At 37.4% G+C, this 17392-nt stretch overlaps 1 protein-coding gene across 1 annotated transcript in view; it reads right to left on the bottom strand.

Annotated features, from left to right (window-relative positions):
• Positions 1 to 17392, bottom strand: part of ASIC4 (acid sensing ion channel subunit family member 4) — a 406766-nt gene that overhangs the window by 214957 nt on the left and 174417 nt on the right. Inside the window, exons 5-6 of the mRNA XM_044075400.1 lie at positions 15581 to 15634; positions 7557 to 7710 (exon numbers count right to left, since the gene is read on the bottom strand). Of these exons, the coding sequence (XP_043931335.1) occupies positions 7557 to 7710; positions 15581 to 15634 (208 nt within the window). The remainder of the gene's footprint in view (positions 1 to 7556; positions 7711 to 15580; positions 15635 to 17392) is intronic.

The raw sequence follows: 17392 nt of genomic DNA, 5'->3' as shown, positions 1-17392 counted from the left end.
ACACCACCACTGCCTTAATCTCCTTCATGGACACTGTGTCTAAACCCATTGACTCTGGCAATATCACCTCTGTCTTACGTTTAGACTTATCAAAGGCATTTGAGTGCATACACTCTCAGGTCTCAGACTACCTCCTTACTAACAACCTCCTTTCCAGTACTCAGCATGGTTGCTGACCAAACCATAGCACCACCACTGCCTTACTCTCCTTTACTAACATTATCCTTCAGCATAAAAACAATGGCTATCTCTCCTCTGCTACTTTTCTAGACCTATCTAAAGCATTTGACATGGTCCCACACAAACAACTTATCTCTGTCCTCAATAACCTATCCTTCTCACAATCAGTCACCAACTGGTTTCAGAGTTACCTGTCTGACCGCCAACAATCCGTTGTATGGCAGAATGACATATCTCCCCAACTACCTGTCTCCATAGGGGTTCCCCAAGGATCCATCCTTGGACCCCTACTCTTCTCTGTTTACACCAATAATCTAGCCTCTGCCACTAAACATGGCACACTCATCCAATATGCAGATGATTCGACCATCATCTGCTCAGCTCAGTCCCTACCAAAACTGCAAAAAGTCACACAGGAAGCCTTTTCCTCTGTTGAAACATGGTTATCCGATGCCCAATTAATACTCAACCCAAACAAAACTAAACTACTCATCTTCCAACCCACCAAATATACTCAAAACAACTCTCACTTTAACATCACAGCAAAAGACAACACCACTATATACCCAACTGAACAAACCAAATTGCTAGGAGTGGAAATAGACAATAAACTAAAATTTGACATTCACATATCCATGACCATAAAAAAGTCCACAAAAAACTAGGAGCGTTATACAGAAATAAGCAACTTCTCACCAAAGCAACAAAGATTTCAATAGCAAATTCCCACCTTATCTCCACCCTACTTTATGCCTCTCCAATATATACCAACCTAAGGCAATGTGATCTAAACAAGCTAGAGACCTGCTACAACAAAATCGCCAAATTCACCACAGGGGCATCCTACCGTAGTCACCACTGTCTCTCACTTGCTGAACTGGGCTGGCTTGAACTCCCTCACCTCCATCAGTGATATCAACTCTCACTCACCCACAAACTAGTAAACCATCCACTAAATGTCCCATCCCTCCAGAATCTACTCCAACCCTATCGCACCACCAGACCACTAAGATCCAGCAACAAAAATCACTTGCAGATCACTAAAGCCAACAACTCTGCTGGTGAAGCACTATTCTCTTGCGCCATAGCCAAATTATGGAACTCACTCCCACCCACAATTACCTCTGTACCATCATGCACCCACTTCAAAACTTTACTAAAAGCACACCTAAAAACATGCTGGCTATGCCCTTGCAACTCTCACTCTAATATCATCCACCCCATCCAACCACTACCTTTCTTTCCACTCCACTAACTACCTTGATTATAGCAAGCTCAGATGCTCATAAGCCTAGTACTTATTATACAGCAGGAACTTTTCATTGTAACATTTGTTAATGTCTGTTATGTACTTCACAGATAAAGATTCTAGTTGTCTACTGATGTACTATGTTCTTCATCTGTAAATATGTTGTAAGTAATTGCTATGTTAAATTGTTAATCGCTATGTAATCCAATGTAACTACTGTCTGTTTATTTTACTGTGGAGCTTTTCTCCCCGGGCCTCCATTGAAAATGGACCTACGTCCAATCGGACACTCCTGGTCAACAAATTTAAATAAATAAATAAATAAATAAATTTGACACAGTGTCCCACAATAAATTTCTTCATCAGCTATCCATTGTAGGCTTCACCTCACCATCCCTCCAATGATTTGCAAGCCACCTGTCCAACTGCCAACAATGTGTTAAATGGCAAAATGAACTACCCCAACATCAAAACATTACAACTGGGGTACCACAGGGGTCCATACATGGACCTTTACTTTTCGATGTTTTCACCAACAACTTTCACACTTCATCACCTCTTAGCTCAATTATCCAATACGCAGATGACACTACCATAATTTCCTCCTCTAATAGCATACATCTCCAACAACTCACCCAAACCATCTTTACCTCAATAGAGACATGGCTGAGAGAAACCCAGCTACTCCTAAATCCTAAAAAAAAAAAAAAAAAAAAAACTCCTGCTCTTCTCTGCAAAACCGATCTCATCTGACTTTAAAATATTCTCTAAAGACAACACAGAAATAGAAACAGTTCTGACAGCTAGGCTACTAGGTGTTACCGTAGACAACAAATTAACTTTCAAACAACACATCTGCAACAGCATTAAAAAATCTCACGTCAAATTCGAAATACTCTATAGACAAAAAGCTTTCCTGGAACCCCCTCACCAACACCTATTTGCTTCCTTCTCTCTTATATGCAGCCCCCTTATACACCAATCTACTATCTTCTCTTAAAAACAAGCTCCAATCCTGCTAACATAAAATTGCCAAATTTGCCACTGGCTACTCCTACCGTTCCCATCACTGTCTAGCTCTCAAAGAACTAAACTGGCTTGAACTGACTCACCACCTAAACCTAGTTCAGCTGTCTTCTGCACATAAAATGATATATGTACCTTAAAACTGACCAGCTCTCACATCTGTCCTAAAATCCTACACCCCTGCCAGAGCCCTCTGCTCTGAAAACAAAAAACTCCTAACCATCTACATTTCATACAAAAGAGTTGGACAGTGCATATATGCTCATGTTCTCTAAGGTCTTTCCTTTTTACTGCTGGAGATCTCTATACCATGAATTTCCAACCACTAACCATTACCATATGAAACTAAGAAACTTTATGTATTGCTACAGGTCTTAAGTATTTGCTATCCTACTCCATTATTCTTCTAAGCATATGCTTTATTCTAATTTTTCTGACCCTTTGCCTGACCCTCACTCATTACCCGAAAAAAAAAAAAAAGTAAAGGTCTACCACGTTATTTTTATCTAGTATTTTGCATTTTATTATTATATTAGTATGTTTTATTATTGTATTTACTTCTCTGTACTTTTTAATATTCCTTACTCATTTAATGCTTGCTTTAACACTTGCTATTGTTTTGTTCTTGTACAATGTCTTAACTTTCATGTATCATTCTGAGCTTTTCTCCCCAGGCCTCCTCTGAAAATGGGTTCCTCACCTAGTCAGACTTTCCCGGGAAACAAATATTAATAAAATAAATAAATAAATAAATAAATAAACTTAGTTTTATAAACTTTAAGTTAACCACAGTACTTCAACTTTAGTACAACATGAAATGCCAACATTCAACCATACATGACCTGTTTCGTAGAATCACAATGCAAAGAAAGCTTTACATGCAGCAAATATACCTTTTTTCTCAGGGGAAATTTTTATTTCCCCACACCACCTACAGAAATATTATAACTCCATAGTTGTACAAAACAACCTCAGAAAAAAATATCACACAGAGTGAATCAATGCAGGCACACGAATCGAAGCTCTGCAAGTACAGATACTCTATAAGAAACATCAAGCACTTATTTAACAATTAACCTGATAAATATATGCACACACTTTAACATATTGCTTATTGTTTGTTATGCATCTTCTACAGTTTTCTTTGACTTGTGATTCAGTTAAATGAATTTTCATTGAATTGTTTTCAGTGAGTTGTGATTTAATGAAATGGCATTCATTGAAATTAATATATATCAAAGAAAGAAGAAAAATGTTGCATGGAGTGGCCTAAAAGTGCAGGTATCAGTAACTACATCCAGTAAACAGCACCAAACAAAAGTAACTTTAAATATGGCTTTATTCTGATGGGCAGTGACAGAAAAAGCAAACAAAGAGCCCAATTCTAAAAGACCTATTCTCACTGTAAGTGACCCCTTTCACTACGAGCAGGCTCAGAGCAGGTGTTTTGGAATCTGGTCCCATCTACAAGCCTGTTTATGGATAGACCTTACACCAAAGTAAGTCACTTACACTGAGAACACGTTTTTTAAAATCAGGGCAGACTTACACTGAGAGCAACTCTTTTGGAATCTGGCCCAAAGGTTTCATCCAGGAGGGTTTCTTCAGTGAAAAAAAATAACAAATCCATGTTTAAATATAGAGCATGACTGGTTCATGACTTAAACAGCAAATCTAACAGTGAGTATAGGGCTGATCATGCAGAACAAATACAAAAACACAGGGAAAATATGTAAGTAAGAATAAAATGCCTCCAGTGATAACATATGCTCAAAAAAGTATTTACAATATCATGTTATCTAAGCAGATAGTGATGAGCATCATCAATATTTATCAACAGACTTATAGCAGATAGCATCATCTGGTGCCAATTAATAAAATTACAGCATGAAATCGGCTTTCCTTTCCATACTGACATTCAGAAATGGCAGAAAGGAAATGAATGTTGGCACTGCAGTAATGACAGATTGGTATTATGCCCTTAACACCTTGTACTTGAGGAGGCTGCCCCCTTTGCCTCACCACAGCTACATATCTGGCCTATACCATATTTAATTAATAAAATGTATTCCTACAGATTAGAAGAAACAATAACATTTTCATCTACATCTGTAGTAAACAGCAGACTTATTGCAAATAATTTTGGTTGGTAGCCAGCTAGTAACACAGCAGCATGAAAGTCAAAATTAAGTGAAACATTCACATAGTCATTATAAGAAAAATAAAACTTTCTGGACCAAATTTTGGAACCCGAAACTATAGGAGTGCTGACTGAAGTATTTCATTTAAATCAGGATGAGCATATAAGCCACCCGGTATAGCAAACTATATTTTTCATTCATTTGATCACAATATGACATCTGATATGTACACAGTTAAGAAAGAAAACCTACAGTGTCAGGCCACATGACCCCTAGGGTGCTCCATCATTTCCCCTTAATGCCCGCTCTGTCAGGCATTACTGATTGCTTATTGTGTCTGTGTTGTTATTATTTATGGAGTGATTTTGAAAGTGAGGAAGGGCAAACTCAAAGCTGTTGTCTATAACTGGGTATTATTAATGCTGGTGCCCAGTTTTGTTTCCTGTTGTCATTCTTTTCCAGCAATTTGATTGACTCTCCTCTCTCCAAGAGACTGATAAATGGAACTCATTGATCACTGACATGAGATTAAGTTACCAATACATCCTCTTTTTGCCTTCATGACCTTGTAAGTGTTCATTGATCTCCCTATTAGCAAAAACTCCCTTATATTGGCTGACTTTAACTGCCCCTTAATAAACAGGGACACTTGTACCTCCAATGTAGGATATTTCCCCAAATTCTAAATTTAATAAACAAAATGTTCCTTGAGCATTTGGTAAATAAACTGACCAGAGGATACAGCATTCTTGACCTGATTCTTACAAATATGGCTGCATCTTGCATTACTCCTCTTGAATTTCTTTCCCTAGTGAAATCTGATGATAAACTTTTGACCTTCTCCTTTAAACTCCCAAAAGCTCTTACAGCAAACTCCACTGAAACACACCATCTTCAAACTACTCCATGACAAAATATATCAAAATTCACTTACAACTGCACCTCCCTAACTTTATTACAGCAACAAGCTTTACATATGAATTCTACACCCATTTAAAATGTATAGAGCAAGCAGCCTCTACCAGACCCAAGTATCATGGTAAATTCAGAAATGAGTCACTGTTGATGCCCTCCTCCACCACCACCAGAAAGAAACGTTTTCAATTATTTATCAGATCTAAAACCAATTTTATCAAGGATAATACCAAAAGAATTAAAAAAAATGATGAACACTATCTGGTTCACTAAATGAGACTGTGAACTTATGCTACCTGTGAAGCCGAAGATAATTATAAATCATTCTATAGCCATGTTAGAAAACTAAAACAAATACTGTACATTACTCTAAATTTATTCACGACTACTTCTATTTTCACCAAAACATTGTCAATATCCTTGCAAAAAAAATTAGTGTCAACTGCATCCCAAGACATTAATCAAATCCCTGAAATATGTGAATCTCTTATTCCCCAATTGACGCTAAACATAATTTACTGAAATTGCTAACCAAGACCAAACATACTTCCTCCACAGGACCAGACAATATACTGGGTTGCTTAATTAATAGTTCTAAACATGCCCTTGCATGGTTTAACCTAAGTTTAGCTCTTTGTTTTGTCCCTGATGAGTGCTGCACTGTAGTGGTGACCTTACAACCTACCTGGGTAATTACAGACCCATCAGCTTTAAAAGCCAAATCTGGAAAGCCATAGAACATATTATAACTGACCTCATAAACTGTGATATTAAGAACCTTATTTCATTTTTCTCTAATAGTTTGGCTTTGTGAAGCGTAGAGCCTGGCTGTTTAATCTGGTGATCTCCATAAGGTTATGGAAACTTTAGATGGTGGCCATGCAGTGCATACAGGGTCTCTTCACCTGGCCAAAGCCTTTAAAATCATTCCTCATGTTGGCATCATACAAAAGCCAAATACTTTAAAAATGACCCATATGAAGTAAGTTGACCAGCAAATTGGCTGAAAGACAGCACCCAGACAGTGCGAGTAGCAGGTATTTCACAAGAAAGTATGAAAGTAACAAGTAGCTTCCCCTTAGGGCTCAGTGTTGGACTCTCTCCTCTTTGGTATTTATGTCTTAAATCTACAAGAGAAGGCCAAGACCTTAGGTTAACAAAGCATTCGGACAACTACAAATTGAGGGTTGTTTTTATGTCACCCGATGATAGTCAAACCATCCAGAATGAACCCTTCCTACTAAACTCTTTGTGTATTAAGAGTGGGTTGAAACTGAATGCTGAAATATGCAGTGTCATCAGTTTTGACAGACAACCCTTCCTCTTATCATTCTGTATAGATAACATGACATTACAAAAGGTACTTGGATTGATGTCTCCCTCTGAGAATGGATTTTAGGAAATCATTTAGCCAGACTAAGTGTCAAAGAAAGAAGTAACTACTCCCTTCTAATCAGCATCATTCAATCCACGTATGAAGTATAATGCATCCTTTGGAATGCTTCTCACTAAACATATCGATTAACCAGAATCAAGGCTCTAAATCACCTCCAACTCATAAATAAAGCATATTGGAGGGACAGGTTTGTAACTCACTGCCTCACAAACCTCTGGAATAAACTTCTGCATGTTAAGTAATGTGACTACTTGTAAACATAAACTGGATGACTGAATGTCTATTCATGAAGTTACTCTGGGAGTGACTGGTATGGTCCTCCTGGAGAAAGGGTTTGCTGCCTGAGACAGGGTACTGGCAAGTTGTGAATGGTCATAATACTCAGGCCTAGAAATATTTATCAGCTTATGATTTATTGATTATTATTTGATTATAAATGCACAATGAGCAAAGGTCAGGCACACAGTATATTAAAAAAGACAAATGTTAAACTAATTTTCTATAAAATGTAAAGTGCTCCCTTAAGCATAATGGGAGCCATTCAATAAAATTATTTTTATCTCAGTTCAAAAAAGCTGGTTTTCATGTATATGATTATATTATTCTAAAGGCAAAAAAGTAATCAAATTTAGTGATGGATAATTACTACCTGATGTAGTCTTCACTCGTGTTGTATTTCTTGGCTAGGTAGCGTGCAGATCGGTTGCTGGGAATTTTCACCATAGATATCTCCTTCCCATAACGAGTCATATTGCATGGTGTCTCACATTCACACTTCTCACTAGAATCCTCTATCAGGGCCTCTGAAATAGTTATTAAAGATAACAACTGCATATTAAATCAGTGAGAGAGGTTATCTGACACAATTAAAATAAAATATGTTTACGACAGTAAGAAATGGACAGATTTGGATACGTCTTCCACAGTAACACTCTGCAAGAAAACAAAATGAAATATCATGAGGGATGTAGCTAAGAACTATTTACTCATGGCGCCTGATTCAGACAGATAATTATCAAGCAAAATGAATAATGAAAGGTTTGTAGTACATGCAGTGCTATGATTACGGTCCAAAAATCAGAAAAAAGTTAAACTTGTTATGTACTACTGTAGCACAAGACCCATCTGTAGCACTTTCACAGGTGCGTAACAAATGTTATATATCCCCCTAAGTGCTGTGATTGTCAGGTATTAGGGAAGGGATGTTCCTTTGGTCTGTGAATATCTTTCCTCATATGTCCATTGAAGTTTACAGATCTTAGTCTCTAAGTAACTTATTTAAATTAGGGCAGTATTAAATACATTTTCCCTGACTTTTTACTTACTTGCAGGCTATATAACAGTATTTGCTAAGTAGTTTACTGGCTTTAAAAGCTGGCAAAACACATTTCATTTGTTTCTTTTGTAACTGATAGTACACAGAGTAGATAATACTCCATGCACTACAAAGAGTTATGATCCTGTCTCACCAATCATAACCTGTTATGCATTCTCGACATGTCTTGAGCACATAATAATGCGGTTACGATTGGAAACCTGACCATAACACTTGTACACGCTCTTCAAAAAGGGTTTTAGTTGAATGTACTGAATTGTACACACTTGAAAAAGGATTTCAATGGTAGGAAAATACTTTAATTGCACGTCACTTTAATAAAGGAGTTAGCAAAAATAGCCTTCATGGGTTGAAGAATTCTTTCTTTTAGTGGACAGAAACATAGTGTTGTTTGTGCAGCTAAGTAGAGAACATGGTTTGCTTTTGTGTGCAGTGTTTTTAGCACTGCTCACTTTGTTACACTGTGTTCGCTCTGCATTTCTTTGTGTATACCATGCCCTGATGTGTGCTACAATACTGCCAGACAACCATGATGGAAGGAGAGTTGCTTTTTACTTGAAAAGTGTTTTTTCTCACTATTTATATAAGTTAGATAGGAATAAGTGACTACCATATGCATATGGGACATAGAGAACATTTCTCCAACAGAACATACAAACCTGTCTTCTACATTATTTTGAAAGCCATCTTGAGAAGCCACACCTCACTCAATGAATTTCTGAGTGAGATTCAAGTCTAGCTTTATGAGAACTTGTGTACGGCCAATTTATATGTGTCAGTAGTACTGGTGTCCAGTCAGATTCCTTTTATTCTAACATTTGCTGTTTAGCTTCATATTAAAGTATAGCTGCACACTCAAAAAAATGTTCAGGTTCATCATATCAGAGCAGTGGAGTAGTTCTAAACAAATTTTCAGTTGTATGATTATGTACATCTCTAATATGGAGTATTCACCAATAATAAAGGATGGCTTAGCATGCTATTCTGTGCTTCAGTAATATTGTGGCATGCTGGAAACACTTTTTGTAGACTTTATATTGTGCAACAACATCCTTTTCTGCTAAGGGTATAAGTATATAGTAGTATTCCACATGCTGTACATTAATACTGATCTGTTAACATCATTCATTTTGTACTACTCTTGGCCAGAGTTATAATGATAACCTGTCCCCAGACAAAGTCAATACCCACCACTGAACAAAGAAAATAAATTGAGAAAAAGCAGGTGGTCTGGTACGAGCCTAGTAATTATAACTCTGTCAGCTTTAAAAGTTCATGGGCAGAATTATGTGGTGTTGGTTAATGAGATTCAGGAATGTTAGGAGCTTAACTGAAATATAACATCACAGATTTGTACAGCAAAATGCCTGTTAATCTGACCTAATCTTGGTGTACAACTACTTCAGTACCCAGGATGACAAGGCAAAGTAGAGCATATTGTGTATCTGAATTTCAGTACAACTCTGATATTGTACAACACATGTGACTGACAGGATCACTGGAAAATATATGATACGGGGATCTCAGCCTAACTACATCAGCTGATTTGTATAATTCTGCTTGCCTTCAAACTATATTTGGTGAGATTTACAAGTGCTAACATGAAGAATAGAGTATCACTGGGCCTTTTGTGGGTGAGTAGATTTATAGTCTGCCAGAGAAAGGTCTGATTCAGTAGCTGGAAACTTAATATTTGTACTTTTTTAATCCTGTATAACTATGCAACTGAAACCCAAAGGCAGATAACTACTGACCATTACATTCTCTTAGATCTGTTAAATTTGGTGTTACCATCCTTACCACAAAATTCTGTTGTCACAACCCTTGTTTACCTAAACACTGAGCCATGTTCCTAATGAAGCTATATAAACTGCTAATTTCCATTTTTTACATACAAGTTATATACCCACCTAAATCAGAAGGTGTAGTGTAAGCACATTAGCTGAATCTTATTTACCTTTTACATTCTATATGTTCTTCCAAATGACATTTTATTGATTGCAAAATCATACATATTCTGCATTCGCTTAACTCTTCATTTGCCTATTGTGTGAAATGAGCAAGTCACTTAACCAGACATTGCTCCTGGGTGATCTCTGAAAAGGGAGAATGTGTTCCATGGACCTACCTGGTTAACAAATGCGTCTTATTATTATTATTATTATTATTCTTAAGAGTACTTTGAGGGGCTGATTAATGAAGAGAATGAGAGGGAGAGAAGGTTGGATGATGTGCGGATAGTGAATCATGAAGTGCAGTGGATTAGCAAGGAGGAAGTAAGGATAGCTATGAAGAGGATGAAGAACGGAAAGGCTGTTGGTCCAGATGACATACCTGTGGAAGCATGGAGGTGTTTAGGTGAAATGGCAGTGGAGTTTTTAACTAGATTGTTTAATGAAATCTTGGAAAGTGAGAGGATGCCTGAGAAATGGAGAAAAAGTGTTTTGGTACCGATTTTTAAGAATAAGGGTGATGTGCAGAGCTGTAGCAACTACAGAGGGATTAAATTGATCAGTTACAGCATGAAGTTATGGGAAAGAGTAATGGAACCTAGGTTAAGAAGGGAGGTGATGATGCCAGGAAAGAGCACTACATATGCGGTGTTTGCTTTGAGAGTGTTGATGGAGAAGTACAGAGAATGTCAGAAGGAGTTGCATTGTGTCTTTATGGATTTAGAGAAAGCATATGACAGGGTGCCTAAAGAGGAGTTTTGGTATTGCATGAGGAAGTCGGGAGTGTCAGAGAAGTATGTAAGAGTGGTACAGAATATGTACCAGGGTAGTGTGACAGCGGTGCGGTCTGCGATGGGAGTGACGGATGCATTTAAGGTGGAGGTGGGATTACATAAAGGTTCAGCTCTGAGCCCTTTCTTATTTGTAATGGTGATGGACAGGTTGACAGATGACATCAGACAGGAGTCCCCGTGGACTATGATGTTTTCAGATGACATTGTGATCTGTAGTGAGAGTAGAGAACAGGTGGAGGAGACCCTGGAGAGGTGGAGATATGCTCTAGAGGGAAGAGGAATGAAGGTCAGCAGGACTAAGACAGAATATATGTGTGTGAATGAGAGGGAGGATAGAGGAATGGTGAGGATGCAGGGAGTAGAGGTGGCGAAGGTGGATGAGTTTAAATACTTGGTATCAACAGTTCAGAGTAATGGTGAGTGTGGAAGAGAGGTGAAGAAGAGAGTACAGGCAGGGTGGAGTGGGTGGAGAAGAGTGTCAGAAGTGATTTGTGACAGACGAGTACCAGTAAGAGTGAAAGGGAAGGTCTACAAGAGGGTAGTGAGACCAGCTATGTTATATGGGTTGGAGACAGTGGCATTGACAAAAAAGCAGGAGTCAGAGCTTGATGTGGCAGAGTTGAAGATGTTAAGATTTGCACTGAGTGTGACGAGGATGGACAGAATTAGGAATAAGTATATTAGAGGGTCAGCCCAGGTTGGAAGGTTTGGAGACAAAGCCAGAGAGGCAAGATTACGTTGGTTTGGACATGTGCTGAGGAGGGATGCAGAGTATATTGGGAAAAAGATGCTAAGGATGAAGCTACCAGGTAACAGGAAAAGAGGAAGGCCTAAGATAAGGTTTATGGATGTGGTGAGAGAGGACATGCAGGTGATTGGTGTGACAGAGCAAGATGCAGAGGACAGGAAGAAATGGAAACAGTTGATCTGCTGTGGCGACCCCTGATGGGAGCAGCCGAAAGAAGAAGAAGAAGATTATTATTATTATTATTATTATGGATGTCTGGTGATTTAAAAAAATGTATGCCCTATACAATTCATGAAAAGGATTCTTTGAAGGCTGACTCACTCGTGGTTATGAAACTAGTGAATACCTTTACTCCAAAACAAATAATGTGTCACAATTCACTTTTAAACCTTTTTTTTAATATCTTTTTTACTTACTATAACCAGCAATGTTTTCAAGCATACACACACACACACACACACACACACACACACACACACACACACACGCACGCACGCACGCACACACACACACACACACACACACTTATATATCTAAATATTCTATATATTTATATCTATTTATACCCATATTTATACATATATATATATACATATATATATATATATATATATATATATATATATATATATATATACAGATATAGATATCGTTAAATGGATAGAGATATGCATATCTTTGTGTGTGTTCCATGCATTTAGCCAAATTTTTGACATACCGAGTATTTGGTTAGCAGGCTTTCTTTATCAAAAAGTCACCAAATGACAATGGTGGCATTTGCTTTGAGGACAGCTATACAGTGCAGAGTGGGATTCTATCCTTCCCTTGCTGTTGTATGATCTTGAAATTGGTATACATGAGTAGCAGGAGATGTGAGGGGCACATGGAGGAGTGCAAGGGGGAGGGTTGCTGTTCTGCATAAAAGACTGTTTTTCTTTTCAGTTTTGTAGATTTTGATCTTTTGTGGTTTGATTTTTGAGTGTTGATGAAGTTGTGAGTTGGCAATGTGTATATATATATGTGTGTGTGTGTGTGTGTGTGTGTGTGTGTGTGTGTGTGTGTGTGTGTGCGTGTGTGTGTGCGTGTGTGTGGAATCAGAACATTCCTAACTTTCACCATATCTTGCATTATCATTTAAGGCTCAGAAAAGGACAACAAAGGCTGGCACAATAGAAGTAAGGATGGCCAATAAAATGGATGATGAGAAGCAGGAAGGCAGAGAAGAAAAACGATATGAAGGAAGGGGGAAAATATTCACAGTAAACTCAATGGTATTTGTGACAGTACACTGAAACAGTACTTACATACTGAGTATACCTTTTTATCGATGGGTTCTCCTATGTTACAGCTGAATTACGTTTTTGTCGGTCTTGGTAGGTTTTTATTTACTTTGTGAAATGTAACATGAAAAGGTAAACATATGAACAACTAGTTAAAAAAGAGCATGAAAAAAAACAAGTCCTCATATCCTACATACCAATATAAACTTACTGCACTGTTACACAGCAGTGGACAGTGGTCTAGCATAAACAGCAAGTCCATTGTAATAGTATATGTCTTTCTGCCAACAAACAAATTGCAGTCAAAAGCATTTTCCAAAAATACACATCACTTGATTGTTGGACACCCCAAACATCTGGTTTGAGGAAATTAGAAAATGTAAAAAAATGTATATATTTTAAAAGAATTCAGAAATTGTTTTGCATAATATGTATTGTCTATGCTTGATGTTTTACAGGTCTTTATTTTAGTTTTTAAGTATTAGTCATCGGAGAAGTGCATAAACAGACGACTACTACTGGTAATGCTGCTTTATAGGCTATGAATCAAAATTTGGTGAACACAGGAAGGTAGGATTTCACATACCTGTACTCCTTTTATCTGATCATGTTTAGCTATCAGTAATTTTCTTAACCTTCCCTCTACCATCTGATTCTAGTATGGTATTGTAAATACTCATGCTGCCTAGTATTTCATACCTACTAATCAAGGAATCAGAATGTGTCTTCTGTTATGAAATGTGTACTTTGTCAGTCCTCATCAGTTATCTAAAATGTGCCGCAGCTCAAAACACTGTTAGAAGGAAGTGAAAAACAACAGACATTACTGACTTACAACAAAGAATATTACTGTGGGTTGTATCAGCGATCACTAGTCACAACATGGAATGGTTGTAGTGAATTATACATATCAATGGCAATGAAAAAGTTGCACTGCCACTACTCCATGGCATACAAAGGGAGACCTCCCTATGACTCAAACATTCTGAATTTGACTAGTGTCTTAAGTGCTAGAGAAGCTGGGTGGGGGTGAGAGGGAAGAGGTGTCATCCATTTCCTCTCCCATTCCAGGAAGGAGGGTGTGAAACTGCTTGTGATCTAGTGCACCACCCCCTTCCTGGGAATTGAGCCAGGGTTGTAATCATACCATACAGTCACTGAAGTCAGATTATTGGGAGGCGGGAGTTAATTGTCACGTGGTGATGTGTGTTTAACAACCTCACACCCTGGTGTATTTGTGACACTATTAGATTGTTCTGCTCCCCACTTTCCTTTTACATTTCAGACCAGCCAATGGCTGTGGCAGTTCCAGCCCTGCAGTAGTATTAGGGATATTAAAGTGTACTGGTCATATTCCAAATTAAAAGCAAGTAGGAAACCTTTGGATATGACCTCTATATTACAGGAAGTAGCAAACTGTGTAATTTGTAATGCAAAAAGTGTCTTGTTTTTGCATTTTATTTTCTTGGTAATGACAGAACCCTGAATATTTTTTCTCAGCACTTAAAATCCCTCCCATGACTATTGCTTGTTTAGCAGTGGGTATTGACTTTGTCTAGGAACAGGTTATAACCATAACTCTGCCATTAAAGACTAAGCTCACAATTTCTCACTACCAAAATTAATATATAGACTACTGAATTCCCATGTTAAATGCATCAGAAGTAGTTTCTTACTTCCTAGAAAGACAAGCTGGAATAATTCGCACTGAAAATTAACATCTGATGATGTGATGAAACCGCAATGTGAATAAGTGGCAGCTCCTTTAAACAGATAAATTGGTTCTGGTTACCCAGAGTGCTTTGCAGTTGCATGCAAATCATTACTCAGTATCAACCATGGCAATATTTTGTGGGTATGGTTATAGAGAAAACTGAGTAAACAATGAAACAATACAAAAAAAAAATCAAATGCTGCACTACAATCTTCATTTTTTTTGCCACAATGGAAATAAAATTAATTGTAAAACAAATATGTTTCCTAACATGATCAGGACACTTTAAGGTAAGCACAACTGGAGTACTAATGACCTCCTAGATCAGTACAAGGAGGAGGAAAGATATGTACTGATATGGGTCCTCTCTCATTTCAATTTCTCCAGTCTTTTAGGGGTTTAAATACTGTGTTAGAAATGGACACTATTCTTATCTCAGGGAATAGTAAGGGTGGGATAGTTCTCATATTTATTTAAGGCATAGACTATGCAAACATAAATTTCAGCCTGTGCCTCTAAAGAAAAGTATCAGGAAGTACATGGGTTACAACTCTCTTAAGGGAGGCAAATCAGCTCATCTATGCAGTACTAAAAAAGCACAAAGCAAGAGTTAAAGATCTTAATTAGAAAGAATCTTTGACCCATATTATTGTTGTCTAAAAAAGAAATCTGTGTAGTATCCAAAGGGGGGGGGGGTCTAAAATACTGTAACAGTTAGAGAATGAGCTGAAGAAAATCAATGTAAAAAAACTGACAGAGAATTATTTGTAATATAAAGCAGAATGAATACAAAATGGTGAACCAGTAAGCATGAGCAGTTCATCTTAGTTCATCTAATAAAATACTCACCTAATACCTGGTCTGCACATGTATAGTTAGCTGGAGAACAAAGGGGTTCATTGCCTAAAATAAAAAAAAAGTCAAGTTAAGATGCTACAAAACATGCTAAAAAAAGTGAGTGATATTGACTAAACAAACAAACAAAACGATCCACAAACAATCATATATAAATCAATAAATTCATTTTAAGTATTGATTGGTGTCAGACATTTTGGCATTCTTGAAGGAATAGTCATTTGCATTATATCCATTTTTGAACTTTATTCTATTTATTATTCTTCTTCTTCTATGTATTATAGCTTGACTTAAATGTGGTTAGACAATAGATGATATTATACTTTGAGTCAGCTTATTGCACAGTTGAGGAAATGATTGTGAATCTTCTTATTTTTTTGTCCTGATCAAGAGCAAGTTGAAACTTAACACATAATTCCTAATATATCATTAATTTCTGTGCATATGTCCAGATTTAGAAACACATTCAAAGGTCGCCATTTCAAGATTTATTGTATTCCAAATAAAGATTTTGCATTGTTTAGATTATTGATCATCTAGAGGAATGACGTCCAGACCTAAGGTCTGGGACATGCTTTGTAAAGCTCCTTTGTATTAATTAAAGTCTTTTAATATTTGTTAAAGTATAGGAATAAAGTCTACATTGCCCACTGGTATTGTCAATAAAATATACTATCAGAAAGTTAATGACTTGAAGAAATAAGTTTAACACAGTCCAACTGCCTCAGAAAGACAGCTTTGGATGCTGTATGATCTTTACATGGCTTTAATAGGGTATCCTGCATTTGCCAGGCTTTAACCATCAACTCTGTAAATGCCATTTAGAGAGATAATTAGGTGTTGTCTGAAGACCACAGCAATCTGCTGGGAAATCACTCAACATGCAGCTTCCAATCATAAACACATCCCCTAACTACAGTGTAGTCTCACTTAACTGGCACCCATGGGGATTGGTAGATGTCGGTTAAATGTATGTTCTGGCTGCTTGAGATATGCTTTACGATTTTTGATTGGCTCGTATACCAGCATACGAGCGAATCAAAAATTGTAAAGCAGAGCTTCTTCTGTTCTTTCGACAAACAAAAGTCCGGCCCCATGTACGCAAAAGTGCACTTAAACAAAAGTGCACTTTCACGAATACCAGTTCATTGAACTGGTAAAATAAAAAAAAAAAGAAACACTGCAGCACTGAAGCATGTTACACTGGGAATAAGGGAATATACTTATTTCCCCACTGTAGTACAGTCTTGGAGTTAGTATATATACATAAAGTAGTGGGGGTGTGGGGGTGCAGCCCCCACATGGAGGGTGCAGGGGGCTTGCCCACCTGCAAAACTGCTTTTGCAGTGTGTTATTTTTTTTTTTGATATTACCAGTTCAGTGAACTGGAATTCATGAAAGTGCACCTTCATTTAAGGGCACTTTCTTGTACATGGGGTTAGATTTTTGTTTGTCAAAATAATGAGCTTTCAACAAACAAAAGTAGACCCATCTTGACAAACTAATTTCTCATACATTTAATGGTTTTTAGTCCAAATTTTCAGGAAGAAAACATTTTTAGCTCCTACCTACATTTTTCTAGTAGCCACCCTGTAAGGCAGGAAAAAGAGGTTAGTGAAGGGACAAGCCATTAGAATAGCATGCATGACCTCCCAAAAGGAAGATGTGTGGCTTGAATTATTGAAGTTAAGGGAACTGTTTTTAGCAAGGAGTTACCCCTTTTCAGTTTTTAGACAATTTTTTTATTGGAGGTGTATGGAGAATGGGAGAAATATATAAATCACTTTTGGGAACAGGACTCACTTT

Source organism: Protopterus annectens, chromosome 6.part1 (assembly GCF_019279795.1).
Source record: "Protopterus annectens isolate FY-2018-M chromosome 6.part1, PAN1.0, whole genome shotgun sequence".
In the NCBI taxonomy this organism is placed as follows: Eukaryota; Metazoa; Chordata; order Ceratodontiformes; family Protopteridae; genus Protopterus; species Protopterus annectens.
This window is presented reverse-complemented; position numbering and strand designations above follow the sequence as displayed.